Source organism: Oryctolagus cuniculus, chromosome 8 (assembly GCF_051225735.1).
Source record: "Oryctolagus cuniculus isolate XC-2025 breed Fujian yellow rabbit chromosome 8, ASM5122573v1, whole genome shotgun sequence".
Lineage (NCBI taxonomy): Eukaryota > Metazoa > Chordata > Mammalia > Lagomorpha > Leporidae > Oryctolagus > Oryctolagus cuniculus.
The window spans coordinates 28,725,954-28,751,023 of record NC_142874.1 but is presented as its reverse complement, the minus strand read 5'-3'; the positions used below and the strand labels follow the sequence as shown (position 1 = coordinate 28,751,023).

The window sequence follows — 25,070 nt, the reverse complement described above, 5'->3', positions numbered from 1 at the left end:
TCATATCTTATTTAGCCAAGGCCATAGTCAAAGTGGAAGCTCTCTCCTTCCTTCAGAAAAAGGTACCTCCTTCTTTGATGGCCCGTTCTTTCTGCTGGGATCTCACTTGCAGAGATCTTTCATTTAGGTCTTTTTTTTTCCCACAGTGTCTTGACTTTCCACTGAGATGCTTCTCTTAACATGCCAAGTTTTGTAAGTTTCCTATGGCTTTTGTAACAGAAGTGCCATAACTTGTGGCCTAAGACAACAGAAATTTATTCTCCCACAATTCTTGGCAGTTAGGAATCAAGAGGGTGACAGGACCATGGTTCCTCTGAAGACTTAAAGGGAGGAGTCTTTCCCTCTTCCAGGTTATGGTAGCCACAGGCATGTTATGTTGATTTGTAGATTCCTAACTCCTGTCTCCACCTGTCTTCACCTGGCCATCTTCCTTTTGTGTGTGTGCCTATGTCTCTTATAAAGACAGATTAAATTAGTCTATTCTAATCCAGCATGACCTCATCTTGATTTGAATATACATGCAAAGGCTATTTCCAAGTAAGGTAATGTTCACTGGTACCCCTGGTTAACACTTGGACATATCTTTTTAGAGGACCACAATTCAACCCCACAGTACTCACGTGGTATCTTTAATTTTAAAGTGCTTCTTTTATGGTGACCCACTCAGTTTCTTTTTCTGTTATCTTTGAATTTCCTCCTTCCTTCCCTCCCACCTCCTTCCTTGCCTTCCTTCATTCCTCCCATCAATCCATTCAATAAATGAAATGAACATCTGATATGTGCTGCACATTGTCTAAAGGTATAAGGACACAGGATAACATTAAATAAAAGATGTGACCTCATGCATATACATTTATTAGTAGTTGATAATCCAGAGATTAAATGTATAACACATCTTTAATAATTGTTACAATGATAAATAAGAAACAGATAATCAAGAGATGTGGGGACAGATAGGCTTGGCATATAGATGGGAGTTACATTTCAGACAGGATGGTCAGGGCCACCAAGCTACCTCATCTGAATCTTATCTGAATCTGTTGCTGGTTACCAGGAGTTTAATATGTTGACTGCTTCATGTAATTTATTGAAAAAGTCTTTCTAGAAATAATTTTTTAAAATCTGATGAGTGGTGCTAATAGAGATTTTATTTTAGGAAGTAGTAAATTGGGCCGGCACCGTGGCTCACTAGGCTAATCCTCCGCCTTGTGGCGCCGGCACCCCGGGTTCTAGTCCCGGTCAGGGCACCGGATTCTGTCCTGGTTGCCCCTCTTCCAGGCCAGCTCTCTGCTGTGGCCAGGGAGTGCAGTGGAGGATGGCCTGGGTGCTTGGGCCCTGCACCTCATGGGAGACCAGGAGAAGCACCTGGCTCCTGCCTTCAGATCAGCGTGGTGTGCAGGTCGCGGCGGCCATTGGAGGGTGAACCAATGGCAATGGAAGACCTTTCTCTCTGTCTCTCTCACTGTCCACTCTGCCTGTCAAAAAATAAAAAATAAAAATATTACAATGGTGTGTTATTTTATAGATGAGGAAACTGAGACTCAAGAGTTAATTTCTCCAAGAGCAAACAATCAGGAAAGATAAGGATTATAATTCAAAATGCAAGTCTTATGGTTATGAAAGCCCACATTCTGAATATGAACAGCATTGTTGTGGATCAGCTATAGTGCAATACTGAATATTGTTCAGAACGGTTGTCAGAGGTGCTGAACAGAATAGGGCAAATGAGAGCTCCAGTCAGATCCTTGGGGTCCTTGGGACTTAGGAAGAGGTGGAATGAAGAGCTATACTGGGAATAAAATTTGGCAAGGTCAAAGATTCCACAGCAATGGTAATGTCTCCTAAACTTCCCAGGGACACTGTACAGCAGAAAGAGCTTTGTTTTTTCTTTATACATGTTTAACATTTTAAAAATATTTTTTCCATAGCATCTTCCAGGTTCATAGAATGGGATGCCTTCCTACCAACCACAATGCTAGTTAAGAACACTCTTGTTCGCGTAGTTCTTCCGCAGTTTTTTCCTCCCATCTCCCACCCACATTAAAAACATCCTGAAGGATTAGAATGAGCAGAGGGCTAAGAAGTTTTAAGGTGATTCAGAAACAAAAAATATCACTCATTCCCTTCTGAGGTGGTGGGCTCTACCTGGGGCTAGGTGAAGTAGCTGGAACGTAGAGGGATGTTGCACTCTTAAATTGTAATAGGGACTGACTTTCTAGGCATCTATATTTTGCAACTTAAGGAAATCATGGCATTTTTGTTTACCTAAGAGTAATCAAAATTTTCATGAATGAGTTTTCTACCATGGTAGGGGAAGAATTTAATTCACTCTAAGTTATAAAGAGATAGAGAATTTTAAATTTTTTATAGCTCCTGTTCTTAACTGATACATGAAACTATACATGTTTATGGGGTACCATATGAGGTTTCAACGTATGTGAACACTGTGCAATATCTAATCTGGGTAAACATCTATCTCAAGCATTTGTCATCACTGTGTGGTAAAACAATGAAATCTTTTTTTTTATCTTTTTTTTTATTTAGTAAATATAAATTTCCGAAGTACAGTTTATGGATTACAATGGCTTCCCCCCCCCATAATTTCCCTCCCACTCGCACCCCTCCCATCTCCCACTCCCTCTCCCATTCCATTCACATCAAGATTCATTTTCAATTATCTTAATATACAGAAGATCAATTTAGTATATATTAAGTAAAGATTTCATCAGTTTGCAACCATACAGAAACACAAAGTGTAAAATACTGTTTTAGTACAAGTTATAGCATTACTTCACATTGGACAACACATTAAGGACAGATCCCACATGAGAAGTAAGTACACAGTGACTCAAAACATTGAAATCTTTCTTCTAGCTTTTTTTTTTTTCAAGAAAATACATACTACATTTCTGTTTGTGTTCACCTTACTATGTAGTAGAACCACAGGAACTTCTTACTCCTATGTAACTGTAATTTAGTATCCATTTCATAGCCTTCCCCCATCCCTACTCTTTCCAGCCTTTGGTGACCACCATTCTGCTCTTATAAGCTGGATTTTACTGGTTCAACGTGGCTGCTATCTAAGCTTCCATCTTGTGGCTAAACTGTGTTCTGCACTGTTTCATAGGGTGGACAGAATCCTAAAAGAGCTACAATCATGAATTCAGGTAGATCATGATCTCCTTTTGAAGAGAAATGAATTTTAAAGTTTTAATCAAAAGAAGATTGCTTTGTTGAACAAACAGACACTCAGAAGTTCCAGGCCACTTTATTGTTAAAATTTCTGTACAAAATATTATTCAACACAAAATGAAGTTTTCTGATGACATTATATGACTTCTTTTCATAATTATACTAATAGGAGCCTTTCAGCTTTTAACATTTTTTGAAGCTTCTTCTCTTTATATTGCATCCTCCATTTTTCCTTCCTAAAATTGATCCATAATAGGATTCTTTGTAGTGTCCTAAACGCTCAATAGTCTTTCAACAAAACAATATATTAGAATTTCAAAAAAAAAAAACAAACCTGGAAATCACCATGTTGATTAACTTTTGAGAAAAAATTCCTGCTGTTAAATTATCTGAATGAGATGCAAAAGTATAAATTTTTCTTATTAACATTTTCTTAGAAAAAAATTTTTCTTGCAGGGGTCTTCATCTTCTGGATGGAGTGGGAGGCTATATCTTCAGGGGATAATAGTAATAAAAAAAACCTTTAGTACATGTTTGAACAAATGAATGCAGATGGAAAGAACATGGTATAAAAGTGATTACATAATTTTTTTGTATACTGGAGTACTTCTATTTAGAAGCATTAAGAGCTAGCTTGTAAATTGAACTCATTCATCCAAAGTAGTTTTGTCCAGATTGATGCATGGGAAAAATGATGCAAGACTCACTTTTGAGTTGTCTGTTGTATTATAGCTGTTTCAATGGTGTGATGTTCATATTATTACGTATTATAACTTCATCAGCAGAGGGCACTCTGTTAAGTGGCAGAAAACTCTGGTTTATGATCACCAGGAAAAGTGATGATTACATTGGACCTAGTATAAAACACACACACACACACAATCTTTTAATAATTTTGGAAGGAGTTTCGGAGTGTCTTAGCAACCATTGTCATAGTATCACAAGGAAAAGCAGTTTTTTAATAGAGCATGCACATATCTGGTTATTGATAGGTAACTAGGACTGACCTGCAAAGCATAACTTCAAGTATATGTTTGGATGAATGAATTCTGAATGAAATATTCACTTTCTTTTGTTTCTAACTTTGTCTAACATCTTCAGTATTGATCGTCTTTGAGCAATAACAAATGCAATTAGTAGTCATTAGCTTGTAAATAGAATTAGCAGACATTAGAAGTTACAGAGTCATGTCTAGTGTTTATTTCAAACAATGGTTAACACATAATTTCTCTTTTCTTCCACATCATCTGAACAGATCAGCAACTGTCTTCTAACATCTGTTTAAGAGAAAACTATGCAATAGAAAATTAGCATTTTGAGAAATCTCAATGAAAACTGATATCAACACCTTAGCTCTATACGAAGTTTTGTCAGTGGATGAAGCCTCAGGGATGAGCCATCAGGAGAGTATCTGGAATGATCTTACAATTCACCCAGGCTCTGATATTTCTTTACATCACTGTAACTGTGCTTCAGGAAGATTGCCAAGTTGTTAAAGCCGCCCCTCCCCCAACCTCTACAGCTAATTGATGATCTGATATGGGATGCCTTGACTCGGTCCTGTCACATATATACGCAGTGAGATCCAGGGGCAGCTGGCATGCTCCCTGTTAATTTCTTTGCTTGGCAGTATTCTAAAGGAGCATGGGGTGTGCAGAAACACTTGGCACTTCACCTAAAAGCAAATGAGGATAAACAGGATGTTAATCAGGGTCACTAATGTGTTAGCTTTCAGGTTAAGAGCTGTAATTTATGGGCCGGGGGTAAAATTCTTACTTTCTTGTTTACAACCATAAATTCATAGTTCTAAATTCTGGGCTGAAGTTAGGTACCTAGAGCAGATTTCTGTACAAAACTAAGGAATGTCAATGTAAAGAACATCATTTGGTGAAGTTTGAGGCCAAGTTCGGCAGATTGGATGGGGCCTTGGGGGTCGCTGATGTATGATGGCAGACAGTAGACATGAGGGAGTTGTCAGACTGCCACCAGGGCTTTCCTTTCCCAGTCATCCCCTCCTTGATTCTTGCCAGATCTGCTTTGCATTTGAGGTTGATTGAAGTGGGTCTCACTGTTAACCTGTCAACTGAAACCCCTGTGATTTAGGGAGCTTTTTGCTCACTTGATGCAAACAAAAATTGGAGTAAAAAATCTGGATCCTTTTAGAGCACTGGAGATGACCAAACAGAACAGCATCTGGACTTACCCTCCAATTAATGGAAAAGTGTTGTCAGGTGCAAGAGATGAAATCTTGTGAGAAAGGTGGTCCTGCAGTGCCAAAGTTTGCTGTGGGTAATGACCTCTGTGGAGTCGTTCAGAAAGCCCTGGAAAGCATTATAAAGAATTATACCATCTTGAATTTAGGTGGATTTATTCTTCCTAAGAGCACAAAATGCTTTCACATATAGATTATCTCATTTATCTTCATAACATCAGTGTGAAATAGTTTGTGGCAGGTATAATTATCTTGTTTTTATGAAGAGAAAATGAGGTGCCAGGGAGAGCCAGTGAGCCATGGAATGTTTAGTGTTTTTCTTTGCAAATAGGTGAAAATACTTCATAGGTATCTGAACCAATCTTTATTACATGCAAGCCTTTTTTATGGGTGAGTTGAAGGATATTAACTCTCTTGTGCCATAAGATAACTCCAGCAAAAAGCCCTAAGTTGCCATCGGTTAACTATTGTATTTTTGGTGAATTGAAAGGACAATGAATGGGAAGAAATTTGCTCTGAAAAATGAGTTAAAGTAATCTTGTTCTTAGTACCTGAAAACTGGAACTTTACATTGTCTAGCAGGGTGAAACAGAACCAGATGTTGATTTTTCCAGGGCAAAAAGCCTGATGTGAGCACTTTGGTCATGGTATCTGGGGGTTGATCCAGACTTGAAGCATTGTTATGAGATTACATCAGAGACACAGTGAAGAAAAATGATGTAAAATTATGAAATGTGAATTGGACTCTTTAGAAAAAAGATGCTGGGTAAATTAAGTAGAGTCTCAAGAGCCCTGAACTACATTTGAGGAAAGTGTTAGGTGAAACTTTATTAGATAGCATACAGGGCTCTCTGAGGCAATAGCATATCTAAAATGCAATGACAATCAACATAGAAGATGATATCCTCCCTTGCATGTCTGGGTAAGTGATCAGTGGCCTGGCAGCTTGAAGGTGTCGGAACCCAGGATCCTTCTGTCTTCTGTATTTGAGCTGAGGCTTTCATTTTATGATCTAATATTACTGTTCTTTCTTTTTTTTCTAGTCAGTGGGGACAGGGAGAGGGAGGTGGTAGAAAACATATTCCTTAAAAAATAAATCACTTATTTGACTGGCAGCCATGAAACAGAGCTCACCAGTTCCTAGTTGATGGTTTATTTTCCAAATGCCTGCAACATCTTGGGCCAAGCTAGGCAAAAACCACGATCCAGGAACTCAATCTACGGGTCTCACATGAGTACAGGAACCCAACTACTGGAGTCACCATTGCCCCTTTCTAGGGTTTCCACTGTCAGGAACAGGAGCTGGATATCGATCCTAGGTATTAGATGTGGCACATTGGCATCTTAACTGATGCTAGACCAAATACTTGGCTCTGCTCCTTATATTTGAGTACAAAGACCGGAAGTCCTACATGTCAGTGTTTGTCTGTGATCTGCTGGCCAAAATTCAGTCTGATGGCAATATCTAGCTTCAGAAGATTCTGAGAAATGTAGTAGTCGCTAGCCAAGCAGCCATATTTCTAACAAAAATGTGAAAGGCTGACTATTAAAACAAAAAGGAGAGGATGGATATTGTAAAACCAGCAATTTCAAGAACAAACCAGAACATTTTGCAGCAGATTTTTAATCTATTTAAGATATATCATTGCAGCTAGCGCTGTGGCACAGTGGGTTAATGCCCTGGTCTGCAGCACCAGCAACCCACATGAGTGCCAGTTTGAGTCCTGGCTGCTCCACTTCTGATCCAGCTCTCTGCTATCGCCTGGGAAAGCAGTAGAAGATGGCCCAAGTCCTTGGAACCCTGCACCTGTGTGGAAGACCTAGAAGAAGCTCCCAGCTCCTGGCTTCAGATCAGCTCAGCTCTGGCCATTGGGGTCATTTGGGGAGTGAACCAGTGGATGGAAGACCTCTCTCTCTGCCTCTTTCTGTAACTCTGTCTTTCAAATAAATAAAGTAATTCTTGTAAAAAATGATATGTCATCAACTCTGCTTTGGAGCTATATGCTATGTAACCAGCATTCTGGATAATGTTGCTAATGAGTGCATGTTGCCTAATATATTTGTATTTATTTGAGACTCTGATATAGCTGACCCATTTGGATAATGAATTATGTCTGCCTCGTAAGGGCAAAATTAAGTTCATCACTTTTTACCATGCTCCATGTAGTCATATTGCAGTCATATTGTGGTAAAGAAATTCCTTTGGGATAGACATTTGATGCAGTAGTTAAGATGCCTCTTGAGGTGCCTACATCAAGGGCTTTGGTGAGTTCTGCCTCCACTCTGAATTTTAGTTTCCTGTAAATGTGCATCCTAAGAGGCAGTAGGTGATGGCTCACATAGTTGTGTCTGTGCAACCCATGTGGGAGATTCAGGTTGAGTCTTTAGCTTCCATCTTGAGCCTGACCTATCTCTGGCTGTTGTGGATATCTAGAGAGTGGATTGGAGCATATTCTCTCTCAATCTCTCTCTCTAACACACATACACATACACACACACACAAACATGCACACACATGCACATTCCCTCTCCCTCCCTCACCTCTCTCTATCCTTCTCTTTGCCTCTCAACTACATACACTCTTAAAAATTAAAGAAATTTCTTTAATGCACACGTACACACTAAGATAGTAAAGGTTGGACAACATTTTAAGAGTTATTACAAAATCAAAATATCAGGGTAGAGTAGGAGGTACCATTTAACTGCAAGAGAGGGTAATGAAAAAATTCCCACTGACTATAGAGTGCTGGGAATATCTTTTCATGAGCCTGGGTGTGAATTTTCCTTCTGTTGTTTTTATAGGTATTGTAATACATTTTTAAAAGTTTCCTCAACATATTTTACAAAATGCTTTAATTTCAAAGGTAGAACTCACAAAGTATCAAGCTTCTTCCTGCTTGAAGTGACGCAAAGAGAGATCTTGTCTGTGCTGGTTCACTATCTGAATGGCCACAGGAGCCAGTTCTGTGCCAGGCCAGAGCCAGGTACTCCCTCCTGGTCTTCTGTGTGGGTGGCCGCAGCCAAAGCACTTGGGCCATCTTCTCATCTCTTCTCAGGTGCCTTCTCAGGAAGCTGGATAGGAAGCATAGTCTAGATGTCAGTGTGGCAGGTATTGGCTTAATCTGCTTTGCTACAACACCAGCCCCTCCAATTCTATATTTTTAACTTTAAAAAGACTGTGTACCTTTTTTATTTGTTAACTAGGAGGAAGATTGTATTCTACAATGTCTGCGACAGCTCCCCTACAACACACATCTTTCTCCCACTCTGCCAATACAGCTGTTCTATTATGTGAGACTCAATCCATATTCAGTGCATATTATGAGTATTAGAAATGCCACAGCTGGACCATTGGTGTTTTATGATTACCCTTTTCTCCTGCAATTAAACATTGTTCTGCTTTATTTGCTTATCTTTCTTTGTATTCCTGTTTACTTCGCCTTAAGATACTTGACTAAAACTTTCAAAATCCATGTCTGTGGTAAATTTCAGACAAACCTGTAGGATACTTTTGTTTGTTTTCTTTGTGACATCCCTTCTGGCACTCAGAATCTTCCTCCCTTCTGCATTAATATTCTCTGGCCTGAGAGACTGTTTTCCCGAGTTTCACAGCCCACCAGCCACTCACTCCACCACCTCTTTCTTCAGCTTCATCCTGGGATTCCTTCTGCTTCCTCTCTTTCCTTCCTGGATCCCATTTCTTCTTCCCTGGGCGGTCCTGGATTGGGTGGTCAATGTCAGCCAATAATTCCTGAGAAAGTTCAGATAGGAGGTAAATTTTCTGAGAGTTTTCATTTCTGAAAATTTCTTTATTCAATCAACATATTTTAATTGAATTAGTAAAGAAGTCTGCATTGGAAATCATTTTAATTGGGAAATTTGAGGGTATAATCTCATTTGTCTTCTAGTTTCCATTATTATAGCTGATGATTCTGATGCCATTTTGATTCTTTTTAAACATGTCCCTTTTTTATGTCTGTAAGCTTGTTATGTTTCCATTATTTATATGGGTACTTCTCAAAGTCTGTGGAAAGTAGAATTGAACGATAAATTTAGTTTGGTGTAAAAAATTTTGAAATCCACATGCAAAATTCTTCATAAAATTTGTGCTTAATGAACTTTTTGAAGACCCCTCATAGGCATGGATTTCAACTGGGTATCAAAATAAACTTGTCTTGTAATCTCATTTTCCATAAAGTTTTTGAAGTACCCTCATTTGATTTTCTGAAATTTCAGTAGTGTATGCTTTAAGTCCTTCTTTAGTCATTAAAGTGTGTTTTGGGTGTAGGATGGCTTTTCAATATACAATTTCCTATAATTCTTGGCTTGTTCTTAATGTGGAGAAGATATTTGATTCTTCTCACCCCTGTACTGCCATTATTCATTCTGTCTCTCAACTCCCTTATCTCTTTCCCATCTCTGCCTCACAAATATATCTATATCTATAGACATATATAGATCTCTTTATATATATCTGTATTATGTAGGTCTCCTTGTATCAATGATGATGGAAATACCCATATAATTCTATAGATAGGAGTATACACACACCTGTATACAAGGACATAGAAAGATATATTAGTGGATAGATTGTGTAATTTTATAAATATTTTCTCCCAGTTTGTAGTTTGTCTTTTCATTCTCTTACCAATATCTTAAGATTTGTTTACGTATTTAATTGGAAGTCAGAGTTAAAAAGAGGTAAAAAAAAAAAAAAAAGAGATGTTTCTTCTACTAGTTAATTCCCCAAATGGCCACAACATCCTGGGCTGGTCCAGGCTCAAACCAGGAGCCAGGAAATTCATCGTGGTCTCCTGCACATGGACCATCTTCTGCTGCTTTCCCAGGCCATCAGCAGGGAGCTGGATCAGAAGTGGAGCAGCCAGGAATCCAATTGTCACCTGTATGAGATACTGGTGTTGCAGGTGGTGGCTTTTACCCTCTGTGTCACAGCGAGGGCCCCAACAATGTCATTTGAGGAGCATATATTTTTAATTCTTATGAAGTCCAACTGTTTAGTTTTCTTCCATGGTAGTTCTTTTTGTCACTATCAAATCCAAGATCACATGGGATTTTCTCTATTTTCTAGGAGTTTTATAGTTTTGCATTTTATATTTATGTCTGTGATCCATTTTTTAAATTATTTATTGTGAAAAGTATAAGATTTATGTTTGGATTTTTTAACAGGTAGATATACAGTTATACTAGCACTCTTGTTGAAAAACTATTCTTCCAACATTGAATTACCTTCCCTCCTCTGTCAATAGTCAGTTGATTATATTTGTGTGAGGCTATTTCTGTGCTGATCTGTTTGCTTATTATTTTGCCAAGACCAACCATTATATATTTTTTTTATTTTTATTTATTTGAAAGAGTTACAGAGAGGAGGAGAGGCAGAAAGAGAGAGAGAGAGAGAGAGAGGTCTTCCATCCACTGGTTCACTCCCCAGTTGGCTGTAATGACTGGAGCTGCACCAATCCAAAGCCAGGAGCTACTTCTGGGTCTCCCATGCAGGTGCAGGGGCCTAAGGAGTTGGGCCATCTTCCACTGTTTTCCCAGGCCATAGCACAGAGCTGGATCAGAAAAGGAGCAGCCAGGACTTGAACCAGTGTGCATATGGAATGCTGGCAGTAGCTTACTTTAAGTTTTCAAGTTTGGTAGTACCAATCTTCTGAATTTGTTCTTTTTTTTTTTTTTTTGACAGGCAGAGTGGACAGTGAGAGAGACAGAGAGAAAGGTTTTCCTTTGCCGTTGTTTCACCTTCCAATGGCCGCCACAGCCAGCGCACCGTGCTGATCCAAAGCCAGGAGCCAGGTGCTTCTCCTGGTCTCCCATGGGGTGCAGGGCCCAAGCACTTGGGCCATCCTCCACTGCACTCCCTGGCCACAGCAGAGAGCTGGCCTGGAAGAGGGGCAACCGGGACAGAATCCGGCGCCCCGACCAGGACTAGAACCTGGTGTGCCGGCGCTGCAAGGTGGAGGATTAGCCTAGTGAGCCACGGCACTGGCCCTGAATTTGTTCTTAGTTTTCAACTTTTTGCCTTTTATTTAAGTCATACTAATTTTTTGGTGCTAATATCAGTAGTGTTTTTTCCCTATTTCCAGTTATTCATTGCTGGCATATCATAAAGTAATTTATTTTCCATATTACCATTTTTAAAAAAAAGATTTATTTATATTTGAAAGTCAGAGTTACACAGAGAGAAGAGGCAGAGAGAGAGAGAGAGGTCTTCCATCTGATGGTTCACTCCCTAATTGGCCACAATGGCTGGAGCTGTGCCAATCCAAAGGCAGGAGCCAGGAGCTTCTTCCGGGTCTCCCACATGGGTCAGGTCTTGAGCCATTCTCCACTGATTTCCCAGGCCATAGCAGTGAGCTGGATCAGAAGTGGAGCACCCAGGTCTTGAACCTGAATTGGCGCCCAAATGGGATGCCAGCACCTCAGGCCAGGGTGTTAACTCACTGCGCCACAGCGCTGGCCCCTGCATATTAAATTTCTATCCTATAACCTTGCTAACTCTTATATAACCTTGCTGTTAAAAACAATAACTGTTTTTATTTCAGGAGTTTTTGGTTGATTCTTTGAGATTTTTTATATCAACAATCATATCACCTGTGGAAAAGACATTTGTTTCTTCCCAATTTATGTCTTTTATATCCTTCCTTCCTCATATTAATATATATTAACTATATATTATTGATATATATTTTCTTAGTATAGTACTATATCTCTTATACATAAAGACATCTTGCCTGTGTTCTATGAGAGAGCTTCTGGTTTCTCACCCTTAGATGTGTTTGATTTTTGTAGATGTTCTTTCTGTAATTGAGGAAGTTCCCCTCTACTATTAGTTTGCTGTGGGATTCTTTAATGAATAAATGTTGGATTTTATCAAATGTTCTTCTATACCCATTTATGTAATCATATAGTTTTTCTTTCTTAGCCTGTTGATATGTTGGATTGTATTAGCTGATTTTCAAATGTTGAACCTAACTTGCATACTCGGAAGAAATCTTAGTTGTTGTGGCATGTAATTTCTTATTGGATCCAGTATCTTTATTATTTTCAAACCTGTTTTATGATAAATTAATGGACCAAGTACTTAAGGAAACGTAGGGTTTTTCCATACTTAGGTTAATAGCGAATACAGATAGGATTTTGGAACTGATTGAATGTGGTTAGTGAGGAATAGGAAATTATTTAAACTGTTGAGACCTCTTGGGAATATTAATGGACAAAAAAAGGGGAAAATAAATATTCAAAACTGTAAATTTATTTTTGTGGTTCTTATAGTATAGTCAGGAGGATATATCTATCAAGTAACTGAATAAGCAGGAAGCAAATTGAGGAAAGAGAGTTTGGGGAATCATATATTTGACAGCAATAGTTGAAGCTAAACAGGGGAATGAGATAGTTAAGAAGTGGCAAAGGGATGAAAGATCTGAAAAAGAGTTTTAAGAATACTGATACTTGGAGATACAAGAACCAACGAAGATGCTGAAAAGACACATGTTGAGAACAAAAATATAGTATTAGCAGTAAAAGGAAGAATTGAAAGGATCAGGCATGTTAATCAGCATTGAATACAAAAGAAAAAAGAAAAGTTGGTAACATAGCCAAAACCATGGAACTGACCATTAGATTTTTGCTAAATTCTAATCAATAGAATTGTTTCCAAAAAAGTGAATAGAGAGGAGGCTGGAATATGAAGGGTAAAAGGAAAGTAGAAGGCAGTCATTGTGGACTGTGTTTTCACAGATGTTAGCAGTGATAAGAGAGAGGAGAAGGTAATGCAAATGTGTTACAAGATAGGGGCTAGTATTGTGGCACAGTGGTTTAAGCATTGCCTGTGATGCTGGCATCCCAGAAGAGCAACTGTTCAAGTCCCAGCTGCTCTACTTTTAATCCAGCTCCCAGCTAATGTGCTTGGGAAAGCATTCCCAGTAGATGGTCCAAATACTTGGGCCCCTACCACCCATGTGGGAAACCTAGATTAAGTTCTTGGCTCCTGGTTTTGGCCTGGCCCAGTTCTGGCCATGGAAGCTAGTTGATGAGTGAACCACCAGATGGAGGTTCTCTGTGTGTCCCTCTCTGATTGTAATTCTGCCTTTCAAAAAAAAAGAGGTCTTTTAATTTAAAACAAAAAGACTGAAAAGTGTGTTTTAGCAGCAATGAGGCTTTAGCATGCCAACTGCTGTGTGAAAAGGACCAGTGGAGAGAGATATAGATGTGTTAGATAGAAAGCAAATGATAGGATGAAGTTTCTGTCTGTAAATTACTGCCTCAAAGGAAACCAACAATCATGTGACTGGTTACTGAATGATTTAGCTACCTTCTAGAAAATTTTATATATTAATATATAAGGATGCATATCAGTTTAGGCTAAGTTTTTCTGCAATAATTTATAGTCCCCAAATATTTGTAACTTAAAATAATGAAGCTGACTTGTTGCTGCCACAGACACGGCATTTGCATTATGTAATGGGCCAGCTGGGTGTTTTGCTGTCATTTATTCTCATTCTAGGACCTTAGTTAGCAAAGCTGTCCTCCTGCTGAGCATTCAAGTCACCATGCCACAGGCAAGGACTCCTGGTAAATTGCATATTGGCTTCTAAAGCTTCTAATCCTGAATGACTTTCAGTTACTTTAATGCCCATCTCACTGGCCAAATCAAATCACATGACCATGCTGCCTTCCAAGGGGTGGGAAAGCAGCATACAAATATGTACCAGGGAAGAGAGCTCATTAAAGTGTTTGTAAACACTCCTAATAGGTATCATAAGTAGTGTGCTTGTTTGTATTGTACATTGATTCACAGTTATCAAAATAGTTGTGCTAATTTCTATAAAAGTTAGACATTAGTTGTATCTTTTGGAGAGCAATTCCATACAAAACTTTGCTTCTAAGGAGAAAATAAGATTAAATATAATCTCACCTGCATTTACAATGCTATTTTCAGAAATGTATAGTGGTACCCCCTAATCTATGGGAGATCTGTTTTAGGACCACCAGTAGAAGCCTGAAACTTTTGATAGTACTGAACCAAATATAAACTATGTTTTACCCTTTATATGTATGTCTGCAATAAACTTAGTCTCTTACAGTTGCCTAATTTAGAAATGAACAATCACATTAATAGAATAGTTATAACAATATTCTCTAAAAATATTCTCTAAAAAAGTTGCCAATGTCACTACTCTTACATTTGGGTGCTTTAAGTAAAATAAGAGTTGTTTGAGTACAACCACTGTAAAACTGCTACAGTGGATCTGATAGCTGAAATGGCTGGTAGGTGGCTAGTAAGTGGGTAGTGTGTACATTGTTCATATTCTAGGCTGGACGATATGAGGTTCCATCGCTGTACTTGATTTAAATCTTATGAATTGTTTATTTCTAAACTTTTCCACTTAGTTATTTCAGACTGTAGTTGACATCAGGAAACTGAAATCCTAGAAATTGAAAATGCAGGGGCCAGTGCTATGACCCAGCAGTTTAAAGCCCTGGCCTATAGCACCGGCATTCCATATGGGTGCTGGTTCAAGTCCTGGCTGCTCCACTTCCAATCATGCTCTCTGCTATAGCCAGGAAAAGCAGTAGAAGACAGCTCAAGTCCTTGGGCCCCTGTATCCATGTAGTAGACATGGAAGAAACTCCTGACTTTGGATTGACCCAGCTCTGGCCATTGCAATTATTTAGGGAGTGAACCAGTGGATGGAAGACCTCTCTCTCTGTGTCTCTGTGTCTCTCTACTTCTCTCTGTAACTCTGTCTTTAAAATAAACAAAAAATAAAGTTTTTTTAAATGAAAATGCAGATAAGGGGAGACTTCTGTAATTACAGTCATGTACCAGAAATACACAGGATGATAATAGAGACACAAAATGAGTATATTGGATCTTACACATCATCCCTTTAAAATTAAAGTAGGAAGGAAATTGGTGAAGTATAACTATTAAGCAATTTTTAGAGAAATAGTTGGCTAAAGATATTTTACATTCTTTTACAATTCTAAGGAATTCCTGTAATAGCTGTCAAGTGCAATAAGGATGGAGCTAGAAGGTGAAGCTCTTTTAAGATCTGAACTTGACTGCATGGATCAGATTCTCCTTCCCATTATCAATTCACCATGTAAGACATTCCCTGTTATCTCATCAGGCTATATTTTTCTCAGTATAGATTCAGGCCCAAATTGCAATTATAAATGCTCAACAGGGAAGTGTTAAAGGTTCAGAGCAAGAACTGTGCTTTATTATCCTTATTTTTTTTTTGACAGGCAGAGTGGACAGTGAGAGAGAGAGAGAGAGAGAGAGAGAGAGAGAGAAAGGTCTTCCTTTTACCATTGGTTCACCCTACAATGGCCGCCGCGCTGCAACTGGTGCACCGCGCTGATCCGAAGGCAGGAGCCAAGTACTTATCCTGGTCTCCCATGGGGTGCAGGGCCCAAGCACTTGGGCCATCCTCTACTGCACTCCCTGGCCACAGCAGAGAGCTGGCCTGGAAGAGGGGCAACCGGAACAGAATCCAGTGCCCCGACCAGGACTAGAACCCGGGGTGCCAGCGCCGCAAGGTGGAGGATTAGCCTACTGAGCCACAGCGCCAGCCCTGTCCCTTCCTTTCTTCTTCTAGTATTCCTGCTTTGTGTGTGTCATACCTTTGTAATTGTCCCATAATCTTAGGCATTCCATTAGCGTTTTCCCCATTTCTTTCTTTGGCTTTTAGTTGAGGAAGTTTTTATTGATACATACCCAGCTCACGGATTGTCTTCTCTCTAGTGTCTAGTCTGATAATGAGCCCCTCCAAGACATTCTTCGTTTCTGTCTCAGTGGTTGTTTTGATCTGGCAGTCCCTTTTGATTCTTTGAGAGTTTCCATCTATCTGTGTGCATTGTTCACATGGTCCTGTATATCGTCCAATTTTTCGATCACAGTTGTTTTAATAACCCAGTCAGACAGCTCCAGAATCTTTGCCATGGTAGGGCCTGGTTTTGATGTTTGCTTTGTCTCTTCAGACTGTGCATTTTTCTTGCTTTAACTTTTTTTTTTTTTTCTGAAAGCTGGACACAATGTATCAGGTAATAGAAAGCAAAGTAAGCAGGTCACTTAGTGTGAGGTTTATGTTCCTCTAGGTAGGAGTTAGGCTATTTAATGTTTGCTTTGCTGTAGGTATCAGAGGTTTCATTTTCCTTTTGGGCCTTTATTGTGGTCTCTCACACTCTTTTTTGGGGTTTCCCTAGAAATTGCTTCTTAAATAGAACCTGTGTCTGGTATAGATCTGGAGCCCGGGTGATGTGCTAAAGTATTGAAGGAAGAAAGCATGTATAATCTTAGGATTGAATATTTGGTTTCATTGGCCTACATCCCTAGCCTGTAGCTTTCACAATACTTTTCTAGCCTTTTTCTTTGCTCTTTTATCCCCTGTGCAAGACAGCAAGACTTCCAGGGGCAGGAGTTGGCTAATTGCCCTTCCCCAAGGTCAATTAGGCTCTAGGGTAGAGAGGTCTCCTTGTTCTCAAGTGGAGAACATATAGGCAGGGCTATTTCAAAATGATGGCCTTTCCTCTCCCCTGCAGTCTGTATATGTATGTGTGGTGTACATAGCCCGTAATTTCTTTCTTCCGTCTTCAGGAGAGCGGCATTTTGGGAGGGGGAGCATGACAGGAGTGCCGGTGGGCAGGTGGAGGCGTGGGTTGGGAGAGGAAGAACTTTTCCCATGGCCTGGATTCCATTTTGGGGATTTTCTGGCCTTGGCCGGAAGCAGTCTTGGCCGTGTCCGTGAGAAGCGGCCTTGACTCCCGGCCTCTCTTCTCTGGGTGGTTCTGAACCGTAATGTGTGTGCGGGAAAACTGGCCTGGGGCACTCTCATGAATTGCACATAATCCGGTGAATTTTCACAGACCGCACACAAGGACTAGAAAGAAGCTTAGAGAAACCCCAGGAATTCCTCTGTGCTCTGTTCCAGCCTGTCCAAGGTTCTGACACCTCATGGTAAGTACTGGATTTTTTTTCTTTTTAAAGACTGGTGTGAAAGGCAGAGTTATAGATGAGGCAGTGGTGGAGAAAGATTCAGTGTATGGGTTCACACCCCAGGTGGCTACGATGTCCTGGGGCTGGGCCAGGCTGAAGCAGAAGCCAGGTACTTTATCTAGGACTCCAGTGTGGGTTCAGGTGCCCAAGTCCTTGGGCCTCTTGCTCTGCTTTCCTAGGCTTGTTAGCCAGCTGGATCACGAGTGGAACAACCTGGGCATTTGGGGGTGGGGGTGGGCCGAGCCGTGGCAGAGTGGATGAAGCTGCTGCCTGCAGTACCAGCATCCCATAGGGGTGGTGGTTCAAGTCCTAGCACCTCCACTTCCGTCCCAGCTCTGCTGTGGCCTGGCCCAGCAGTAGAAGAGTGCCCAAGTCCTTAGTCTCCTGCAACTGTTTGGGAATCCTGGAGGAAGCTGCAGGCTCCTGCTTCAAATCTGCTTAGCTCACATCTGCTCAGGCTGAAAATGGAGAGAAGTGGAGAAAGTTTACAGGTGGCACTGATGGCTTGATGGAAATGAAGGCGTGAGAATGATGCTAGGGTTTGACTTGAGCTGCTGGTGAAATGGTGGGTCAGTTATTGCAGGGGCAGATAGGGGGCCAGAGCAAGTGGTTTCATGGGGAAATCAGCAGTTTGGTTTTGGATACCTTGAGTTTCCTGTGTGTGTGGTTGTGGTTGTGTAAGGACAGATGTTGATGGAATGGTATGACTTTTTATTTTAGATGATTGGGATAGATTTACATCCAGAGTGAATTTCTGGGAGCAGCTGTTACAGTTATGTAGGTGACACGATGAGACTCTGAACTGGGACAGTGGCTGTGCAGGGGGAGGATGTGCAAGGTCTGTGTGAAATAGGACCAGTTGGCCTTAGTGACAGTTCAGTTGTAGCTACTGGTACAACTTAACCAATTGAACTTAGGTAACATTGGTGGTTCAGGATAACTCTTAGTTCTAATGCTTGGTGATTAGTGGTGCTGGCCTGTCAGGAGAAGGAAGAAGGGAGTGAGTGAGCTCAGCCCAGGAGGTGTGGAGTTTTCCGCCTGTGGGCTCTCGCAGGGAAGACACCTGGCAGCCTGCCTGGGCTGTGAGCATGGAAAGGGAGACTCACTGCTCCTAGGATGTCAGATGTGTGTATGATTGCTTTGGAACCTTAAGAGTTGCTTGTTTAGCTTCAGACTCTTAGTAATCTGGGGTTGCATTGAGAAAAACAGCATTGAAAGAAATGCTCCCAAAGGAAATTAGATATTACATTCTAGGATCACAAAACAGTTAGTGCTTTATGATCCACTTATTCTGCAATCTTCTACTCTGAAGAAATAAAAATGCAAACATTCACGTGCAAAGATGTTTAAAGTCACCTTAGTTGTAATGAAGAATGGGATAAATGCACAGAAGGTAATCCTCCATGTTAGCATGCTCATTCTAGTGAAGGGGTTATGGTGGCTTTTATCCTCTCCTTTTTGAATGATTGTGATTTACAGTTTTTCAAAACTGAGCATGTCTTCCTTTCTGATGAGGGAGGAAAAATGAAGTTAGGAATAATATATACATGGAAAAGAATAATATATAAGTAAGTAGCAAATTCTGCTGCATCCACAGAGTAAAATGGTAGAAAGCTATTTATTTTTTAGATTGTATGTATGTATGTATTTACTTGAGAGACAGAGTTACAGACAGCGAGAGAGAGAGAGACAGAGAGAAAGGCCTTCCATCCACTGGTTCACTCCCCAGATGGCCGCAATGGCTGGAGCTGTGCTGATCTGAAGCCAGGAGCCAGGAGCTTCTTCCTGGCTCCCGCATGACTGCAGGGGCCCAAGGACTTGAGCCATCTTCCCCTGCTTTCCCAGGCCATAGCAGAGAGCTGGATCAGAAGAGGAGCAGCTGGGACTAGAACCGGCACCCATATGGGATACAGGTGCTGCAGGCAGAGGATTAACCTACTGACCCACAACGGTGGCCCCGAAAGCTATTTATTTTGTTATGAAAAGTTTTTAGGTAGGTGGTTGAATGCTTATAAAGTGTTAAGAGTACCTAGGGTCACCAAATTCTTGTGCCTTAGTGTTTCCATAGTGTTCTTTTATTTATATATATATATATATATATATATATATATATACACACACACACATATATATATATATATATTATGTTTTTGGTAAGGTTGGTAGTAGTGTACTCTCTGTCATTTCTGTGGTTAAGTCCCTTGAGTCTTTTCTTTTTTTTTTTCCTTGTTTCCTGGGGATACATGTTTTGTCAGGTCCACTGAGTTTTCAAGAGTTGTATTTTAGTCTCCCTGATCTTCTGTTGGCCACAGGTCCCGGCCACATGTCAGGGACACTCGGGCCTTTAGGACCTAGATGGAAGGAAGTACAAATCGTATATTATATTGTATCTTACCAATGAAATGCTATATTTTGTTATAAATTGTTTTTGTAAGTATTATACATTGTATTTTGTATGTTATAAGTGTACTTCAAATTGTATATTGTAAAAGGTATAGGGGCTGGCACTGTGGCATAGTGGGTTACTGCCCTGGTCTAAAGTGCCGGCAACCCATATGGGCACTGGTTTGATACCTGGCTGCTCCATTCTGATCCAGCTCACTGCTGTGGCCTAGGAAAGCAGTAAGAAGATAGCCCAAGTCCTTGGGCCCCTGCACCTGTGTGGGAGACCTGGAAGAAGCTACCGGCTTCGGATTGGTGAAGTTCCAGCCGTTGCGGCCAATTCAGGAGTGAACCAGAGGATGGAAGACCTCTCTGTGCTTCTCCTCTCTCTGTGTCACTCTGACTTACAAATAAATAAATCTTGACAAAAAGAAGTATATGTGCTCGGAGGTATCACGTACAGTCCCAGGAGTCACGAGCGTAGCTGGCTGAATTCTGATTCTAGGATGGGTGAACCACCAGGTGGGTATCTCCCGTTAGGTGAGCGATTAAGATGCCTAGCCAATGTGTTAATTTTCAGGTTTCTTATTATTTTCTGGATTTTGTGGCTAGGAGATGGGAAATGGATCAAGTCATCCAGAAAGGATGTTTCTGCTCGCAGTTCTTTGACTCCTGTTTTACCTGATTTTCTAGTTTATCTCAGCTTGTCTTGGAGGTTCTCCAGCACAGCAGAGATAGCATCGACTGGGAAACCAAATAGATGGTTGGGTGTGTGCTATTGCCCCACTGAATTCTGATTCTGCCTCCGTGATACACAGTGTTTCCCTAATTGTGGGAGAAAGTTCCTGAGGAATGTATTTTGTTACATTGTCTTGCTCCAGATAGAACAAAGCCCTCATGACACTTGTTGTACTTATTTTTTTCTTTACCAAAGGTGGATCTTGGAAAACTTACATTTCAGCTTTGCAAAACAATGTATCCAGGACTGTTCACCAGGGGAGGCCAAGCAGCCTCTTTCAAGAAACTGAGATGTTTTGTCTACTATTGCTTTGGAAAGGATAGGGCCCCAGGCACGAGCTATGCAGACATCCTGCAGAAGCTCTGGGGTTCCAGTCTTTGAGCATGTGCGCTAAGCTTGATCAAGGGGCTGGCCTCCCACAGCTGGTGAGCCAGGGCTGCAAGTCCCAGTGGCCCCCAGGTGAGGAGGGAGGGGCCAAGGGACTGCGGCTCTTGGCTGTCAGGCATGTGAGTATCTGTGAGCCTTCTGTGGGCACCTGGCCTTCCTTGGTCAGCCAGTGTCTTGAAGACAAACCCACACAGGAGCGTGTCTGCCAGAGGGTCTGCAGCTTGGCTGGTGGAGAGGCGTGCTACCATGGGAGCATAGGGATGTGCAGGGTAGCAAGGGGCACAGCGGGGCCAAGCTGGGACACAGACCCTCTGCCCCATTCCTGACTCTTTCAAACTTTGTTCAGGCTCCAGGTACATCGCAGCAGCTGCTGGAGAGGAGGCATCCCACCTGTACACAGTGTCATCAGCTGCTCCACATGCCTGGCCAGAGCTGGATGCCCGGTTGCTCTGTCGTGCTTGGCCCTGAGGGCACAAGGCAGCTGCATGATCGGTGAGTGAGTGCGGGGCACAGGGGAGGGTCCTGGAGCCTCGACTGGCCTGGGTGCATGTGTCTCTGCTGGGCCCAAGCCTAGACCTTTAGGGATTGCCCGATTTTCAGCTTGGCCCCAACTCCACTGGGCAATCTGGAGTTGGGACTCTGAAGGCAGGACTGTGGCACATCTTGCCAGTTTCCTCAGTTCCTTCTCTGAGCAAAAATGTAGTGGAGATATGGGCTGAGGGCCACGTGAGTCTGTGCCGTGTGAGGGTAGACACGATGGGTGTGATGGGTGGGCTGTGCTTGCTGGCACAGGTGCTTCTCTCTGTCACACTTGATCTTGTGGTAGTTGTGGTGATTAGGAAAGTGGGTTCTCTGCAGACCCCAGGGAGGTGACATTTCTCAGCCTCCCAGTTCCACCTGCGGTGCGATGGAATGCCCCTGCAGGAACAGTTGGAACCATGCACAGGCATCTAAAGACAGGAGAAAATAGTGATTGCTTACTCACTAGCCACAGGGTGGTGGCTGTGCTGGGTGAGTGAGGAGTCCCCAGCAAACCCCACAGCACCTGCAGGCAGAATCACTTTGTTAGTTGCAATATTACTTTATTGCTTTATTTTTTTATTTTTTTTTTACAGACAGAGTGGACAGTGAGAGAGAGAGAGAGAAAGAGAGAGAGAGAGAGAGAAAGGTCTTCCTTTTGCCATTGGTTCACCCTCCAATGGCCGCCGCAGCCAGCGCACTGCTGCCGGCACACCGCGCTGATCGAAGGCAGGAGCCAGGTGCTTCTCCTGGTCTCCCATGGGGTGCAGGGCCCAAGCACCTGGGCCATCCTCCACTGCACTCCCTGGCCACAGCAGAGAGCTGGCCTGGAAGAGGGGCAACCGGGCCAGAATCTGGCGCCCCGACGGGGACTAGAACCCGGTGTGCCGGCGCCCCTAGGCGGAGGATTAGCCTAGTGAGCCGCGGCACCGGCCCCATTCTGTTTCTTAACCCTGACATTTCAAAGAACACAGGCTAGGTTTTTTTTTTGGGGGGGGGGCACACTATCCTGCAAATTGGGTGTATCTGATGTTTCCTTGTGATTGGATTCAGATTATGCCCTTTAGGGTAGCGTTATCATTGGCATTGCCCGAGTATCCTTTCTGAGGCACAAAATAACAGCTTTTTTTCCCATCTTGATGAGAATACTGTTGATCATTTGATAAATAAGGTGTTACCTGCCAGGTTTCTCCACCATTTCTCCTCCTTGAAATTAATAACTAATTGCAGAGAAGGGTTTAAGACTTTGTAAGTAATATTGTTCTTTCCTAAAATATCACCCATTAGGTTTGATTTTTAACCTCTGATATTCTATATTGATGAGTTGGGGTTTTATTGTAACAAATTCTTTTCCTTCTCTTTTGTTGATTTCTTTAGGTGCAAATTGATTGATTACTTTTTGTTTTATTCAGTGGATTATAATTCATTACTGACATGAGTTATTTTAATATTTGGCCATATTTGGCCAGTAGTAGCTCCTTCACACTAGCTCCATTATCTTAAGATAGTTCCATGAATCGTTCAGCCTTTGCTTTACATTCTTTTAGGCTACCATAATGCCCCTAGCTCATTTGCTACTTAACCTTTGCTTCAACCTTGGAGTGAGCATTTCTCTAAGTCTTGGTTGCTTTAGAGGGGAAGGGTACTTTAGGAACCAAGATTTGAGTGCAGTGAGTGTTCAATGCTACTGAGGGGTTATTGCTCCCAGGCCCTGATTTTTTTTTACATTTAACACTATTGTTTATTCAGTTCCTATGTACACTTTTCTATCTCCTGGTCCTTATTTTGCAGATTTCAAAAATGTGTTATTTCATCTAATGTTAATTTGTTCTACTTTTTGTTCTACTTTCAGGAAGGTGCAGTTGTTGAAATTTTTATTCGCTTAGATTGAGAAAAGGGAGATGAAAATAGATGCGGCATTTATGGCTTTTCTCCTATCATCTTGTTTAATTTTTTATTAAATATAGCATAGTCTAAAAAATTCCCGAGTTTTCAAGTAAGTGCAGTTACATTTTAATAATTCCTGACATGCCTGAGCACCTGCTGTGTGCCAATAAGCACAAAAGAGCTGTCTCTCTGGGTTTTTGGTTGGTTTTTCTAGCTTCTTTCTTTGTTTTGTTTTGTTTCAAATTCTGACTTTGTCATTTACCAGCTTTGTGCCCTTAGGCAAGTTTCTCAACTGAGTCTCAGTTTACTCTTTTGTAAGAAGAAAGTAATAGTAGTGACAATTCTATGTACTTGTTTTGAAGGTTCAAGATATTCATCATAAATTTAGAATAGTGTCTAGCAAATGGTACATGGAAAAATACTAGTGCTCATTACCAACATGAGATTGTGTTCTTAGCTCAATTGATCCTTCTCAGCAATCCTGCAAAGCAGAGATAATCAGTCCATTTTACTGATTAACTGTGTCCTGCACAAGTGAAATATCATTTACCTGTGATCACAGAAACTGCTAAATTTAGCAGAGTGGGGATTCAAACTGAGGTCTCTGCTGCAGAAGGTCTGACAAAGAAGGTATCTCCTTCTCTGAGAAAATGGAAAGCACTGTAGCAGTCAGGACCTAAAAGGGCACAGGACAGCAGTCACTGTGGAGTCTACTGCTTGCATGTGTTCTCACTGTGCTGTTTTCACTAGGCACCAGAATCCTGAGAGTGCTGTTGCTGTTTTCACCAGAATCCTGGTGTTCTGTATTCATGGCTTTTGGAAATGCTTTTTCAGTTGCTGATTCCAAATTGAAGGAATATTCTGGAGTGGGGGTGAAAAAAACTTAGCTGTAAAAGGGATTTCAGTTGTTTAAAAAAAAAAAAACTGGTTACACTGATTTTTTAAATATGTACTATAATAATATTCCTCTAAATACAGTAGAAGTAACTAGTGTTTTAGCTTTTCATTTACTAAATATTATAATTTTTTCACCATTGAATATTCATTTTAAATTCTCAGTTTCAAACCTATTTGATTTTAGTGCTAACTTTTATGTCAAACCATCTAACATTTTAAAAAATTATGTGCTACAAACAGGCTTCCTTTTAAAAATTTCTTCATTAAATATACACTTGGAAACCAACATAAAATTTTGTGCAGAATACTGGTTGAGGCCGGCGCTGCAGCTCACTAGGCTAATCCTCTGCCTGCGGTGCCGGCACCCTGGGTTCTAGTCCCGGTTGGGGCTCCGGTCCTGTCCCAGTTGCTCCTTTTCCAGTCCAGCTCTCTGCTGTTGCCCGGGACTGCAGTGGAGGATGGCCCAGGTCCTTGGGCCCTGCACCTGCATGGGAGACCAGGAGGAAGTTCCTGGCTCCTGGCTCCTGGCTTTGGATCGGCACAGTGTGCCGGCCGTAGCGGCCATTGGAGTTTGAACCAATAGAAAAGGAAGACCTTTCTCTCTGTCTCTCTCTCTCTCTCACTGTCTAACTCTGCCTGTCAAAAAATAAAAATAAAAAATAAAAAAAAAATACCGGTTGAAAGTACTATCTTGCAAATGAAATGAAAAGTAAAAGAATAAAAATAAACTAAAAAAGTAGGAAAAAAAGAAAGCCAATTCAGACTCCAGGCTGTGATCAGCCTTAGCCCTAGAAGATATTGTTAGCTAATGTTCTGTATATGCTGTATATGCG

The 25,070-nt window shown here is 41.2% G+C and overlaps 1 protein-coding gene and 1 long non-coding RNA gene across 2 annotated transcripts in view; one reads left to right on the top strand and one right to left on the bottom strand.

Moving 5' to 3' along the window:
* LOC149124946 (protein transport protein Sec24B-like) overlaps positions 1 to 25,070 on the top strand; it is a 153,622-nt gene that overhangs the window by 111,046 nt on the left and 17,506 nt on the right. Inside the window, exons 3-4 of the mRNA XM_089302218.1 lie at positions 17,297 to 17,387; positions 21,281 to 21,426. Of these exons, the coding sequence (XP_089158344.1) occupies positions 17,297 to 17,387; positions 21,281 to 21,426 (237 nt within the window). The remainder of the gene's footprint in view (positions 1 to 17,296; positions 17,388 to 21,280; positions 21,427 to 25,070) is intronic.
* Positions 4,491 to 9,040, bottom strand: LOC149124947 (uncharacterized). Its single transcript, XR_016211782.1, has 4 exons — positions 8,903 to 9,040; positions 8,280 to 8,476; positions 5,396 to 5,513; positions 4,491 to 4,867 (listed from the first exon to the last, which is right to left on the bottom strand). It is a non-coding gene; the product is annotated as an uncharacterized LOC149124947 (long non-coding RNA).